This window comes from Pygocentrus nattereri, chromosome 19 (assembly GCF_015220715.1).
Source record: "Pygocentrus nattereri isolate fPygNat1 chromosome 19, fPygNat1.pri, whole genome shotgun sequence".
Taxonomy (NCBI): Eukaryota; Metazoa; Chordata; class Actinopteri; order Characiformes; family Serrasalmidae; genus Pygocentrus; species Pygocentrus nattereri.
Window position 1 is genome coordinate 11475572 of NC_051229.1, and position 14634 is coordinate 11490205.

A 14634-nucleotide genomic window follows, 5' to 3' on the forward strand; every position below is an offset into this window, starting at 1 on the left:
AGATCCACCCTCTCTTTTCAATCCTGCATAATCTCTCAGTCCAGCAGTGATTCAGAGGCAGCAGGGTTGGGCTGCGTTTAGAGTGGTTAGCGAAACTCATGCCCCCGTGCACATCTCTATGCCATCCTTGACAACTTACATATGCTATGAGCAATAAAGACGAGGTCTGTCCATTCATTTCCCTCCAAAACAGGCATCCCCCAAATAGCTCTGCATACATACTGCTCACTGTCCAATTTATCAGAAACACCTATCCACAGGGCTGTTTTTCCACACACACTTCCAAAGTTCAGTCTTAGAAGTTGGTTGTGTTTTCTGCTTCTCAGATCGATGTAATCCCAAACACATTCAGTGATGTTGAGGTCTGGACTGGGGTGGTCAGTCTGTTGTTCTGAGAGCACGAGCAGCTTCTTTGTTTTATTTGCAAATGAAACAAAATCATTTTCGTTTTCTCTCACCATTCACTTCCACTTATTGGCCACCTAACATAGCTTCACTATCAAGGTGTACAATTTCAGAATGTAGCGCAATCTTTCAACTAAATCATTGGTCTATTTCTGACCACAGGACCACTGTTGACCTGATATTATTTGGGTGGTGGACCATTCTCAACACAGCAGTAACACTGACATGGTAGTTGCAGTGCCGCTGCTATGAGTCTGTCAGGCACAGCGGTGGTTTTTATACACACTATTAAGTTTAGAGCAGTCCACTACCTAAAAATATCCAGAGCAGCTCTGTGGTTAGAAACTGACCACTGATGAAGGACTAGAGGAGGGCTAATGCAAATGGTGCATCAGCAGCTGTCCTGCAGTGTCTAACTGTCTAACTGTGCAGCAAAAAGGCAGGGGTTTCTAATAAAGCTGTCATATATATATATATATATATATATATATATATATATATATATATATATATATATATGTATGTGTGTGTGTCTGTGTGTGTGTACACACACTAGTGCATATAGTGTCACTGTCAAGATTGTCTCATATCTCCAAAAAGGTAGCTTTTAAGGAGAAGGAGAAACATTCTTTGAATAATAATAAGCAGCTGGTATTTTCAAAAAATAAAAATGTATGTACACATACACTTATCTGCAGATCACCATTCATTTGTTTAATTTCCAGTCAAAACAACCATGAAGTAAACAGTAAAACAACCAAAAAAAACCCCACTTATTTAACATAAAATTACACAAATATCAAATCTCAAATATTTCAGTATTTACTGTTTCCACCTATTGCCTTTATTAGAGCTTCTACTCTTTTAAGGAGACCTGCTTTCAGTTTTTTTCCATTTTTCCACACCTCCAGTGTTCAATCTTGAAGATGTTGGTTGCATTTTCTGGGTCTCATGATCCAGGTAATCCCAGACACATTCAGTAATGTTGAGGTCTGGACTTTGGGGTGGCCAGTCCATGTGCTGAGAACACCATCAGCTGCTTTGTTAGATTTGCAAATGCTCCTCTTTTTTGTCTGTTTCCTTTTCTTAGTGAGGCTTCTTGACAGTAACACATCCTTTCTGACCCAATACACTGAGCTGTGTTCTCATAGTGGAGGGATGGACAGAAAAATTGCTTGGAAAAACGTCTGGTTCCTTTGACTTACATTAAAAGAAAAGTATGTTTGTTCCCTCTCCTGTAAAGTTACCATTTTGGAGATACAAGGTTACATATGTATCACTCTGACTGCAGTGATACATGTATACAGTAATGTGGAGCTGGAACAACAGTATTCTGCAAAATGTGTGTTACTTGAGCTCTGGCATTCATTTCTTCTTTCTTAGGGTGCACAGTCAGAGCTTGGTTGAACAGTGACCTCCATCCTTGTGTTTACTTGAACTCCCATGTCTTTTCTGCCTTTTCAATTAAACCTAACAAATAATTATTAGCTACGCTGTGGCGCCCCTCCCCTACCGCCTGCTGCGCACTGTGTAATTGGCGTAGTCGTTGGTGAGGTGCACCCATGCATAGTGATTATGTAGGTACATAATTACACACTATTCTCCTCCATTTAAGAACCAAAAGCATGCTGTTCCTTAGTTTACCTCTGATCATTTTTGTGCACTGAGTGGCTGACTGTTTTATTTATAACGTTTAGTAATGAGTTCCGCCCACCAGAGGCTTGGTGAGCAATAACCACGCACTGGATGTGGGTGGTGTGTCCTTTCTCTCAATAATGCTTCAGATTGCCTAGAAAAAGCGAAACTCCCTCATAAGTGGGCAGTTAATCTATGGAGAATGAACAAATAAATTGCAATAAACAGCCATCAAATGTAACTGAAAGAGTCATTTACTTGGATGAGGTTTCAGAGCATTAGCAGCTTAGATGCTGTTTCAAAGTTTTAGCTTGATAATTATCTTTCTTCTCCAGACATGGTGTTATTGGATGGCTGCCATGTTCTTTAAGATTCTGTCTTTAAAATGGTTTTATTTCTTGTGATAAACTATGAAATGTGATTAGAGTTGTACTCCCATTATCAAATCAAATGTAGGCAATTATGCAATTTGGTGTGCCATCATAGGCATGAAAAAAGTAGTGGTCCCAGATCGTAACCCTGCAGAACCCCACAGTGACTGCGAGAAAGATAAGAGGCCACAATCTGCTTTGGCATGGAGAAGCAGCAGACATTTCTTACAAAAGTGTGGCACTTCAGGCAGATCGATGATAAAAGTGTTGTTTTGAGCTAACTGGTTTCAGACAAACTGTTAAGAGGAAACCATTATTATGTTTCACATTTCTCTGATCTATAGGAATGAAACCAACTGCCTGACAAATCACACATGCTTAGAGACCTACATGCATGTATTGTAGTAAAACTACATATAGTCTTTTACTTTTAACCAATAGACAGAGCCACCTGAAAGTATAAAGAATGTACTATACCACTTATGACCATATAGTATAGATAATAACCATATATTATAGTGGCAGACTAAGGCTGTTAGAGCCAGGTCCTCAGTTTGGAGGAATAAAGGTCAAAACACACACCTCGCTCTGTCTAGTAGTATGTTAGCACTAAGCTAATGGTGGTGCACAAGCTTTTATTTAAAGCATGTAACAGTCATTTGCATATATTTCACTTTGTATGTTGCATAAAAATAAACTGACATTGTTTCTCTAGCTAGCTTCTTTGGTTGTGTACTGCTCATGTTAAAAGAGCACAGACTAAAAGAATTTGTGGGCAGGTTTTACAGGGTGTGTACCCTTGTTTGCGTTGCATTTTACCACAATTCACCATCAAACGTGTATACATACACTAGTTTTGTATATTTGGAGACCTCAGTGGTGGAAATATGCAACATTTTCTATCAGAGGTTGTGCTTTGGACCCCCTTTGGATTTCCTGGGTCAAATGAATCTGATGATTGTTAAGAGTATTCAAAGAGAACTCAGTGAAAACTTGGTGAAAGGCATATCATCTGAAAATGTGAGTTGTCTACTGTTGTCATCAAAGTTTCATCAGTGTAATGTTGATTTGCATTTGAGACCTAAACATCGAACCATTCTTCATTTTGAACCTGTATGTGTTAATATTTATAATGTGGTCTGAAAAACTCGACTCTGAATTTCAGGGGTTTTACAGGGCAACTCTCCATACTCTAATGTTTTTTTGCACCTGACTCAGTGATACAATTCAGAGTGTAGCTTCAGCAAGTTGTCCCCACACCAGGCATATTTTCAGCTCTGGCTCTTCTTCATGTCTGGCCACTCGAAGCTACGATCAGAGTTGTAGGAGTTGTTATCTCTAACAACTCTAATAATATATTTGCGGCTAATGACATATCTAGGTGTTCCAGAAGGCCTAGAGTGATGTTTTATCTTTCGAAATTGGTACCATCTATTGTAAATTGCAACATAATTAGTTGAATGCACTGTCATTTTTTTAATGGTGTTGGTGGTTAATCTGACCAATTGGGCTTATGAAATGCTAACCAGTGGAAGAGCTCGCTTGACTTTATCTAACTAGACACGATGAGAAGAAAAATCCTGATTCAGTCCTGATTTCAAGATTTTAATATTTTTTTCCAACCAGAACTGAAGAATGAAATAAGAGTATTACTACAGTACTTATAGTGTTAAGGCTTTCTCTGAAGGCATCAGAGGCATGTTTTTCCCCCTATAAATTAGGGTGCTTCTTTAATCATATCTATTACCTTTCTAATGATGTTCTCCCTGTCTCGCATTGCAGAGGACCAGCTGCCGTTTGGCTTCCCCAGCATAGACATGGGTCCACAGCTGAAGGTGGTGGAGAGAACTCGCACTGCCACCATGCTCTGTGCTGCCAGTGGGATCCCGGATCCGGAGATTTCTTGGTTTAAAGACTTCCTGCCTGTGGAGCCTGCCCTCAGCCAGGGCCGTATCAAACAACTGCGATCAGGTACGTTATCAAGAGTGCTGATGAAATACTGATTTTTTTGGAAAGTGGTGGTTTGATTTTATGTTATGTAATTAAATATTTACAGTCAGATGTAAACCAGTTTGATTCAGTGAATGTGTTTACATGCACCTGATAATCCGATCATAAGTGGATTTTGGCAGCTATGTGATTATTCAAGTGAATTTAATTTAATTCATTATTCAATTCAATTATTCAATGGTAAACAGCATATTCTGATTTGTTTGATTGGATTAAGGCCCAGAAATCAGCAACAAAATCTGATAAAGATAGATCTTATCAGTAATGGGGTTTTCCAACCCAAACACATTCAATGCATACCCTTACTCTGATTTCTTTCATTGTTTCCGGTCTGTGCATTTTCAAAGTTAACACAGCACCTGAGAGATGGCAGTAACTTGTCAATTGCAATGCTCCACAATCACTTGAAACCACCTACATGCTTCATGAAATGAAGAATATGAATATGGAATATTTTTTATCTTCTAGATTGTGAACATTCATATTTTCTGGTAAAGTGATGTTTTAAAAAAAGCTGTTGCACAAAGTTTGAGTTTTACTTTACGTTTACACCACATTTTCTTCTGTGAGTTTATTGGCTGGTTCCAAAGCACATGTCTGATTGCTACCTGACTCATGAAGACCCAGAGTTATCCTATTATCGGTTTACCCAAGTGCATGTAAATGCGTTGAACATGTTACTGATTTTCTGCAGTTATCGGATTATTAAGTGAATGTAAATATACAATATAATTTTGACTTAGGCATTTCAAGTATGCATGATGAGAGGACTTACCATTTATTCCTTTCAGTTATTCTTAAGTATAATATGGAATTGTAAACTTTATTTAAAAGTTTAACTCCACCAATTGCTTCAACATTTCTGCATAAATCAGTGGTTGAGATATAAACAAAGTCATTCGGTTGGTGATAGGAACCTTCTTATTTGTCTTCTTAAAATTATATATTTTAGGCTAAAACCTTTTCAACACTATTGTAAAACAGTGTCTAAGGCATTAGGCAGCGTATTCATAATCATTTTATGCAATAACTTTCTGTAAGGAAGCTTTTAGTGGTGTTAAATGCTTTGGATGTGTGGTTTCTATCACTACCACTGTTAACACAGTTTGTGTGTTTTGCAAAGTTTTCCAGTTAAATTAATTTTAAATAATATTTTTAAATAACATTTATGTAAGGCTTTCATAATATATAACCATATTAATGTGTATTCCACAGAATCTGTGTCAGCAGTGAAATTGGTGCGTTTTACTTGCTCCAAAAATGAGCTTGTGTGCTTGTTGACCCTGAAAATGTGTCGAAATGAAAGGGTATTTGGAAAGATTTTTGAAATCACTACTTTTTTCCACTGCGGCTAATCTCAGTAGGACCATAAAGGAATATGATTCGATTTTTGACTTTAATTTGCGAGCAGAGGCTGAACAGCAGGGTATGATTAGAGAATTTATTCATTTAACAATGTTCTAACTCTTATCTGTTTTTTTATGTTTGCTCATGTTCATCATTCATATCAGTGCCTGTGCTTCTCATCCTCATTAAAATCTCTCTTATTTATTTCATTGATTTGTCTGATCCCCGTGGAGCCGTCTTGTATTTTTCTGTACTTACTCTTAGTGATTCATTAGATGCAATTTATTCCCAATTCGCTTCATTTTTCATAATATTCATAACAGTTCACATTCCCTACCAGTGGAGCCCTTTTTATTTTTTTAAGCTGGTTGTGGCATATGGCCATCAAAAGCAAGAAGACGGCTCATGTCTTCTAGCAGCTGCTTTTGAACTGTAGATACTCAAAAGTTACCACTGTTTCTTTCCCTCCTTTTTCTCTTCTGTTTTATTTTTCCTTGAAACTCTCAGGAGTCTTTGGTAAGTATTTACCAGACCCAACTCTTTTTTTTTTAAACCCAATCCTAGCGAAGAATGGCGTGTGCTTTGTAACCCGATTTTGTCCTTAACTAAAATCTTGCAGCCGCTAAATGCAGTGCTGTGCAAACTTTAAGGCTAAAAAGTTTTCTAAAAAGTTTCTCTAAAACTATTTATCTGGTTAGTAAGTGTGCATTTTTGCTTGTTATATAAATTACTTTAAACATTAAGGGATCTTGATCATGGAAAATCCCAATTTCTGTGCTTTTTTAAATAAAATAGCTCAAAACATATCATTTGCGCTCTAGTCGGTATGATCCATATATATGAAAACAAAACCAAGCGGCAGAAACATGTCATTTTCAGTTAACTGTTTTTTGTGATGTCAAAAAAGCCAACACATTTCCATACACTCACTGAGCATTTTAATAGGAACACCTGTACACTTAATTATTCATGCAGTTATCTAATCAGTCAATCATATGGCAACAGTGCAGTGCATAAAGTCATGCAGATACGGGTCATCAGCTTCAGGTTATATTCATGCCAACTATCAGAATGGGGGGGGGGTAAATGTGATCTCAGTGATTTTGACTGTGACATGATTGCTGGTGCCAAACAGGATGGTTTGAGTATTTTTATAACTGCTGATCTCCATGGATTTTCATACAAAACAGTTTGTAGTTCATTGTTCACTCACAATGGTGCAATAATGAAAAAACATGCAGTGAGTTCAGTTGTAAGGAACAGAATGCCTTGTTAATGAGAGAGATCAGTGGAGAATGGCCAGACTGCGTTGAGCTTACAGAAAGGCTACTGTAACTCAGATAACCACTCTGTGCCACTCTGTAGTGAACAGAAAATTGTTGGTGTAGTGTAGTGGGTAACACCCCTGCCTAGACTGGAGTTCAATGCCCTGCATGGACAAGCACCCTACACTATACCAATAAGAGTCCTTGGGCAAGACTCCTAACACTACCTTCGCCTACCTGTGTAAAATGATCAAACTGTAAGTTGCTCTGGATAACATGTATAAAATGTAAAAACAGAAAATCATCTCAGAATGCATAATGCGTCAAACCTTGAGGTGGATGGGCTACAGCAGCAGAAAACCATGATGGGTTCCATTTCTGCCAGCTAAGAACAGAAAGCTGAGGCTGCAGCAAAAGATTCACCAAAACTGGACAGTTGAAGACTGAAAAACAGACAATCTCGATTTCTGCTTAAGATCACAAATGATAGCATCAGAATTTGGTGTCAACAGCATGAATGTGCATTCCTTCATGGCCACAATTTATGCAAATCGGCACGATGATGCACCATGTCACAAAGCAAAAGTCATTTCAACTGGTTTCTTGAGCAGGACGGTCAGTTCAGTGTTCTTCATTGGCCTTTCCAGTCACCGGATCTGAAACCAATAGAACCATTTTGGATTGTGGTAGAACGGCATATTCGCAGCATGAAAATTCACTTGTGAAATCTGCAGAAACTACATGATGAAGTCGACATGGACCCGAATCTCAAAGAAATTTTTCCAACATCATGTGGAATCCATGCCACGAAGAAATGAGTCTGCTTTCTTGAAGCATAGTGATATAAGGTTTTTGCCATATCGCCCATCTCCAGGCACAAGGCAGCCAGTCAGAGCAGACATCATTTACAAATGTCAGTTTTAAAGGCACAATAACGAAAAACAGCATGCTTATTTCTAAGGGACTAAGAGAGGCTGGAAAATGGAATGGACATTTTTTGACTGTATTTTTATAATCAAATGTCTGCTGATACTGATATAACTCATTATTGTATTATTGTGCATCCCTGTTTAACACATCTGATCCAATTTCTGAGTACATTGCCCCCAGTATCCAGTGTTACATATTAAAGGTGGAGGAAAAATAGTAAATACACAAAAATGTAAGATGTGACCCCTTAATAGCAGTTGAGCCACGTTGCAAGTTTATGGCTTTGGTTATACCGATGTATTTCTTCTACTTGTCACTGATTCGTTAGGTGAGCTGAGCAATTTAACTAGCAGCTAATAACTAAACAGTTTATGAAACGGCAGTAAAATAAGTAATAGCGACTTGAATAAATAGGTTAGTGTCCGTATCAATACATCACTGAATCTGGTATTGGCTGTTGCTCTGATTACAATGAAAAAAGGTAACACTCACAGGTGAACAGTGAGGCTTTACAGCGCTGTGTTACTAAAACAGTAGCTCCAGCCAACAATTATGCAAATTAATAAAAGAAATGACCAAAAAACTATTCTCTATTGATTTAAAAGAGGCTATAAAACTCTTTCTAATAAAATGTAGTTTGGAAAATCTGGGGCACGGAGACAAAAATGGAATAAACACAACGTCACACATTTGACAAAGCATTCTCTGATTGGTCCAAATCTTTAAAGCAGATCAGTCGCTTCGTGGTTTCGGCTTTTGATGCACATGAAAACTGACTGAAACACATATTTATTGTTTTCCTTTTATTTTTTTTAATCAAATAACATTTCAAATTATTAACACAACTCACAATTTCACCACCAGCCTCATTTAACTTCATGAAGTTCAGAAGCTGGATGGTAACTGTAAATACTGTGCTTCCTCAAGGAGAAGTTTGCAAAGGGTTAGCACACTGACGTACATGAAAACTTATGAAAAAAATGATTGCATTAACTTTTATGTGTATTTTGCATATTCCAGAGAAGACAAATGCATACTGTCTAGATAAATAGCTTTAAATTTAGTTTCCTCAGGTGGCCTTCGATGTTTGCACAGCACTGCATGTCACTCTTACCTTTTTGATCCTACTAATCAGCGTGAGATGGTTTCCTCACACCTGTTCCCTGATGAGTAACGAAGGAGACCCCACTTGACCCACTTCACTGTTTGACATGGAACACGTCGCTGGCATGTATTTGCTAATGATGAGTAGTGACACAGCAGATAGGCTAATGCTTGTTTATTTGGAGGGGCTAGCCATGTGTTGCATAATCATGAAAACACAGTTTGGTGTCGTTGATCAAAAGTTTGGTATCAGCGTTTTCAATAACCTGGTTGCAAACAAATGGATCGAATGATTCTAATGTGCTAGTTCTGTTCAAATCCACGCGTTCAAATAATTAAAAGAAAGCTAAAAAAATAAAAAAGTCAAAAATAAATAAATGAAAAATAAAAGTAGTTTTATTAGAGTTTAGACTGATGAACAGATCTGTATATGATTCTAAAATGACAGAACACCATATGACATTGAGACTGAGCAAGTTATAAGAAAATTAACACACAGAATGTATTATATTTCAAATGCAGTGCTCAAATATTGATGAATATTCACAAACATATTGTAAGTAAATATGTGACTGTAGTATATTATTTATTATTTAATAATTTATTTAATAATAATATTTGTCATTACCAAAGTAGATGAAATACTAAATAAAATACCTTTGGCATCTAGTTTATAATATAATATTTCAGTTATATATGCACATTGAATGCCATTCATCTCTCATTGTATGTAAAAGTTTGGATGTTAAATTCTGTTTTGTTGATTTTCTATGTGAGAATAAGTTAACACACCCTCTGCAGAGAACACGTCCACACATTTTAATGCATAATTACTGCTTTTTGCTGTATTTTACACATTCGGAAAAAAGCTTAAAATGCTCAAAAAGTCTCGTACTCTTATATTTTATTACTTAAGTGTATCACTTAAATATAAGTTATTATTTTATTAAAAATAACAACAATTATTCAAGACAAGTGATTCCAAACTTTTGAACCTTCCTCACATCTATGAAGCTCGGGGCCTTTTTTTTCTGCTCAGAATGAGCACCTCTCTGTTTTCCCGCGACCGAAGTGTTCATCGACAGAGCTGTCAGCCTGTTCTTGTCAAAAACAGAGGCATGCGGATCACAGGTCTCAGCCACACTCTGTTTCCCTACGATCGGGGAGGTATAATTGTAAGCAGTGCAGAGTGAAGGAGCTTTCATGATCTTCAGAATGAGTCACATACTGAGACAGACAGAGAGGGAGAGAGAGAGAGAGAGCAGTAGACGGTGTCAGGAGAAAGAGGAAAAGCTGAACCAATCTGCTGTTAAAACTTACGAGGGGACAAAGTGTGATATATGGTGTGACATAAATACGAGGAGACGCAGAAACAACGGGAGAACTTAGAGGTAGAGAGTAGGAGTGAGAGAAAGAGAGAGACAGAGAGAGAGAGAGAGAGAGAGAGGCTGAAAGTCTGTGCAAGTTTCAGCATGTTCTGTCGCAATTCTATCCCGTTGTCATTTCACTCTATATTGCATTGTCTCTCTATCACCCAATATCTCACTATTTCTTACTCTGTATTTCCGGTTTCGGCTGTAATCTGTCATCGATTATACACTTGTATACAAAAGTTTGAACACACCTGGTCAGATTATACATTTCGTTGATTTTCTAACACACACATATATATATATATATATATATATATATATATATATATATATATATGTGTGTGTGTGTGTGTGTGTGTGTGTGTGTGTGTGTGCAGTCACACTGGGACCCCCAGTTTAAAAAAAAAAACATGCTCTGTTTGCTTAGTTTAACATGTTGGTAAAATTAAATCATGACTTTTTTTTCAATGCAATTTCCCAAAGCAAATGTTTGAACAGCCATGCACAAAGCACGTTTTATTGATTTTCTAAGTGAAAATAAGTCACACATTGTCTACAGACAACACACTTCTGCACATTTTAATACACAATTACTGTGCATTTAGTGAATTAAACAAATTGCCTGTGAAAAAGTTCTAGAACATTTTCTATTTGATGTTTTATTATTTCAATTATGTTACATTTAGCAAATAAATAGAAACTGTGCACTAAATTATGCAGAAAAAAATACTCTCTGCTGTCCGTTCACACTCAGAGTGAGTACGGTGACGCAGATGCTGCAGAGATACAGCGATCTGACTCAGCCTGAGCTTTTGATTAGAGCAGACTCATTATTAGAGCAGACTCATTATTGGTAAAAATAGGCCGAACAGCCAGGTCTAATAAAAAGAAGCACTACCACTGTGTGCCTTTTATCAAGGCCATGTTGCTTGGACAGAAAATTAAGACACCTTTTGGAGCCAGTTTCAGTAATTTATTTATATATTTATGATTTTTTTTATGCCCATTACTATTCATATTTACTTGTATTGACCTCAAAATCAACATGAATCAGAAATAAACTCATTTTCCTTCCATCCATGACGTGTTTCTGTGTGAGCCAAGGTATCAGGGAGGGTTTCTGAGCTAGCTGAGCGATTTATCTTAATGGTAGGTGGGAGCTGCAGGAGGGGGAGGTGAAACATGGAAAGCTTGAATAGGTCAATCACGCTGCACATTACATTTTATTTCACCTCCTGCATCACGGATGCAAATGTAAATTCTTACAGTTTATATGGTTGTGAGCTCATTATCCTGTCTTTGGTGTTTGGTCACCCTCCCCTTGTTTGGTCTGGGGCACTGCCCTGTGTTGTTCTGGATACTGTCCACGTGTCCTTTTGTCCTCTCCCTGCTTTTCGTCTGTTTGTCTGTCCCTGTCCCAGTCACTCCCTTTGGCTCTGGTCTTGGATCATTTTTAAATTCAGTGACATTTTACTGGTTCCAGCACTCAGCAGCCGCCCTCTTTAAAGGCAAGATTAACAATAGGCTAATGAAGCTTTTTGGCTGAAATGTAAATCTCTCAAACCGGTGAGGGACCGCGTGAGCGTGAAGGAGAGAGAAAGAGAGAGCGAGCCTGGGAGTGGATTGCATAAGATATGGATTAAGCACATTTTTTCCCCTTCATCTTTTGAGAAAGAAGCATTGCCATCAGGAAGTGTGAGTCGTGCTATGTGTGTGAGTGTATAAGAGAGACAGAGATAGAGAAGGGGGAAAAAGACATGTTGGAAACCTTTGATGCATATGATAATAAGGTAAAGCTGCTATTTGCATGATCTGCATAGTAATGTGGTTGGCTGATACAGCAGAAATATAATGATTGCGGTACAACATTTGCTCGATATACAATTTGCATTACACTGTTTAGTTTTTTGAAGCTGGAATAAACAAAATGCAGCAAAAAAAAAACAGCAGTGACACTTTTAAAAAAGACAAAACTATGAGTACAAAGAACAAAACATACTGTAAGCGGTCTATGAAGAAAGGCGTGGAGTTTTCCCTTACTGCTAGGCTAAAATAAAAGATTATCGTCGTGTGAGTTCACTTACTGGCACTACATTTCCCACAGTGCCCTAGTGTCCTTTGAACACTTTCTGTATATTCTCAGAAAAAAGATACTCAACTGTCGCTGGGGTGGTACCCCTCTTGTCACTGGGGGGGTGCCCTCAAGGTGCCTTTAGTCAGAGAACATATTTGTAGGACGTTCAAAGAATTACATTTTTTTTTAAGTTCTGGAAAAGACCTCAGGCTTTAAGGTTATGAAAAGGTACAAATGCACTATATTTCCAAAAGTATTCAGTCACCCATCCAAATAATTGAATTCAGGTGTTCTAATCACTTCCATGGCCACATGTATATAAAACCAAGCCCCTAGGCCTGCATACTGCTTCTACAAACATTAGTGAAAGAATGGGTTGCTCTCAGGAGCTCAGTGAATTCCAGCATGGTACCGTGATAGGATGCCATCTGTGTAACAAGTCCAGTCGGGAAATTTCCTCACTACTAAATATTCCACAGTCAACTGTCAGTGGTATTATAACAATGTGGAAGCGATTGGGAATGACAGCAACTCAGTCATGAAGTGGTAGGCCACGTAAAATGACAGAGCGGGGTCAGTGGATGCTGAGGCGCATAGTGTGCAGAGGTGCGCATAATTGCTGCAGACCTCCAAACATCATGTGGCCTTCAAATTAGCTCAAGAACAGCATAGAGAGCTTCATGCAATGGGTTTCAATGGCCGAGCAGCTGCATCCAAGCCTTACATCACGAAGCACAATGCAAAGCATCGAATGCAGTGGTGTAAAGCGCCGCCACTGGACTCTAGAGTAGTGGAGACATGTTCTCTGGAGTGATGGATCATACTTCTCCATCTGGCAATCTGATGGATGAGTCTGGGTTTGGTGGCTGCCAGGAGAAACGGTAGTTGTCTGACTGCATTGTGCCAAGTGTAATGTTTGGTGGAGGGGGGATTATGGTATGGGGTTGTTTTTCAGGAGTTGGGCTTGGCCCCTTAGTTCCAGTGAAAGGAACTCTTAATGCTTCAGCAGACCAAGATATTTTGGACAATTTCATGCTCCCAACTCAGTGGGAACAGTTTGGTGATGGCCCCTTCCTGTTCCAACATGACTGCGCACCAGTGAACAAAGCAAGTTCCATAAAGACATGGATGAGTGAGTTTGCTGTGGAAGAACTTGACTCAACCTCAACTCGATAGAACATCTTTGGGATGAATTAGAGTGGAGACTGAAGGTCAGGCCTTCTTGTCCAGCATCAGTGTCTGACCTTACACATGCGCTTCTGAAAGAATAGTCAAAAATTCCCATAAACACACTCCTAAACCTTGTGGAAAGCCTTCCCAGAAGAGTGGAAGCTGTTATAACTGCAAAGGGTGGGCCAACATCATATTAAACAATATAGATTAAGAATGGGATGTCACTCAAGTTCATATGTGTGTGAAGGCAGATGACTGAATACTTTTGGAAATATAGTGTACATGCCTTTCTTCCTGGAAAAACTTATTTAAGGTACACAGTTGGGCCTTAAAACCATTGCTGTACCTTTGAAGAAAAAAATGTAGTCAACTGTCACTGGGGCAGTACCCTTTGTGTCTCTGGGGTGTCTCTGTCAAAGGTACATCACAGTACTTTTAGTCAGGGAACATAATTGTACCATAATCCATTGAAATTATGTTTTCTAAGTTGTATTGACTCCACACACCCCGTCTTGTCGCCATTCTTTTTATTTTATTGTTCTGTTTTAAAACATTAGGTTATGAAAAGTATGTACTTTTCACCTGGAAAAACTTGTTTAAGGGTCACAATTGGACCTTAAACCCACTGTTGTATCTTTGAGAGTACATTTACATTGTTTGTACCTAGAAGAATGAAAAATGCACAGGACCTTTATTTCTGACAGTGAATCAGGCTGTATGGTAACTTGTTTTCAGTATGGAGCTAGATGTAGGTAGACGTGGTAGACACATTTATCTGCTAGATAAACAAATGTGTGTATATGTACCTTTAACTGTAATGTAAATATATAATAAATAATGTAAATATGTTATGATATTAGGGGCTAAAAACATGTAGCCTACTAAACACACAAATTAGACCCCTAAATCAATGGCATTCGTTATTAGCTCAATTATTAATTGAATTC

General features: G+C 38.1%; 1 protein-coding gene across 8 annotated transcripts in view; it reads left to right on the forward strand.

Annotated features, from left to right (window-relative positions):
- LOC108433088 (receptor-type tyrosine-protein phosphatase S-like) overlaps nt 1–14634 on the forward strand; it is a 209459-nt gene that overhangs the window by 83183 nt on the left and 111642 nt on the right. For all 8 annotated transcript variants that reach the window (XM_017707415.2, XM_017707420.2, XM_037530991.1 and 5 more), the window contains exon 6: nt 4194–4382. In XM_017707415.2, coding sequence (XP_017562904.2) covers nt 4194–4382 — 189 coding nt within the window. The remainder of the gene's footprint in view (nt 1–4193; nt 4383–14634) is intronic.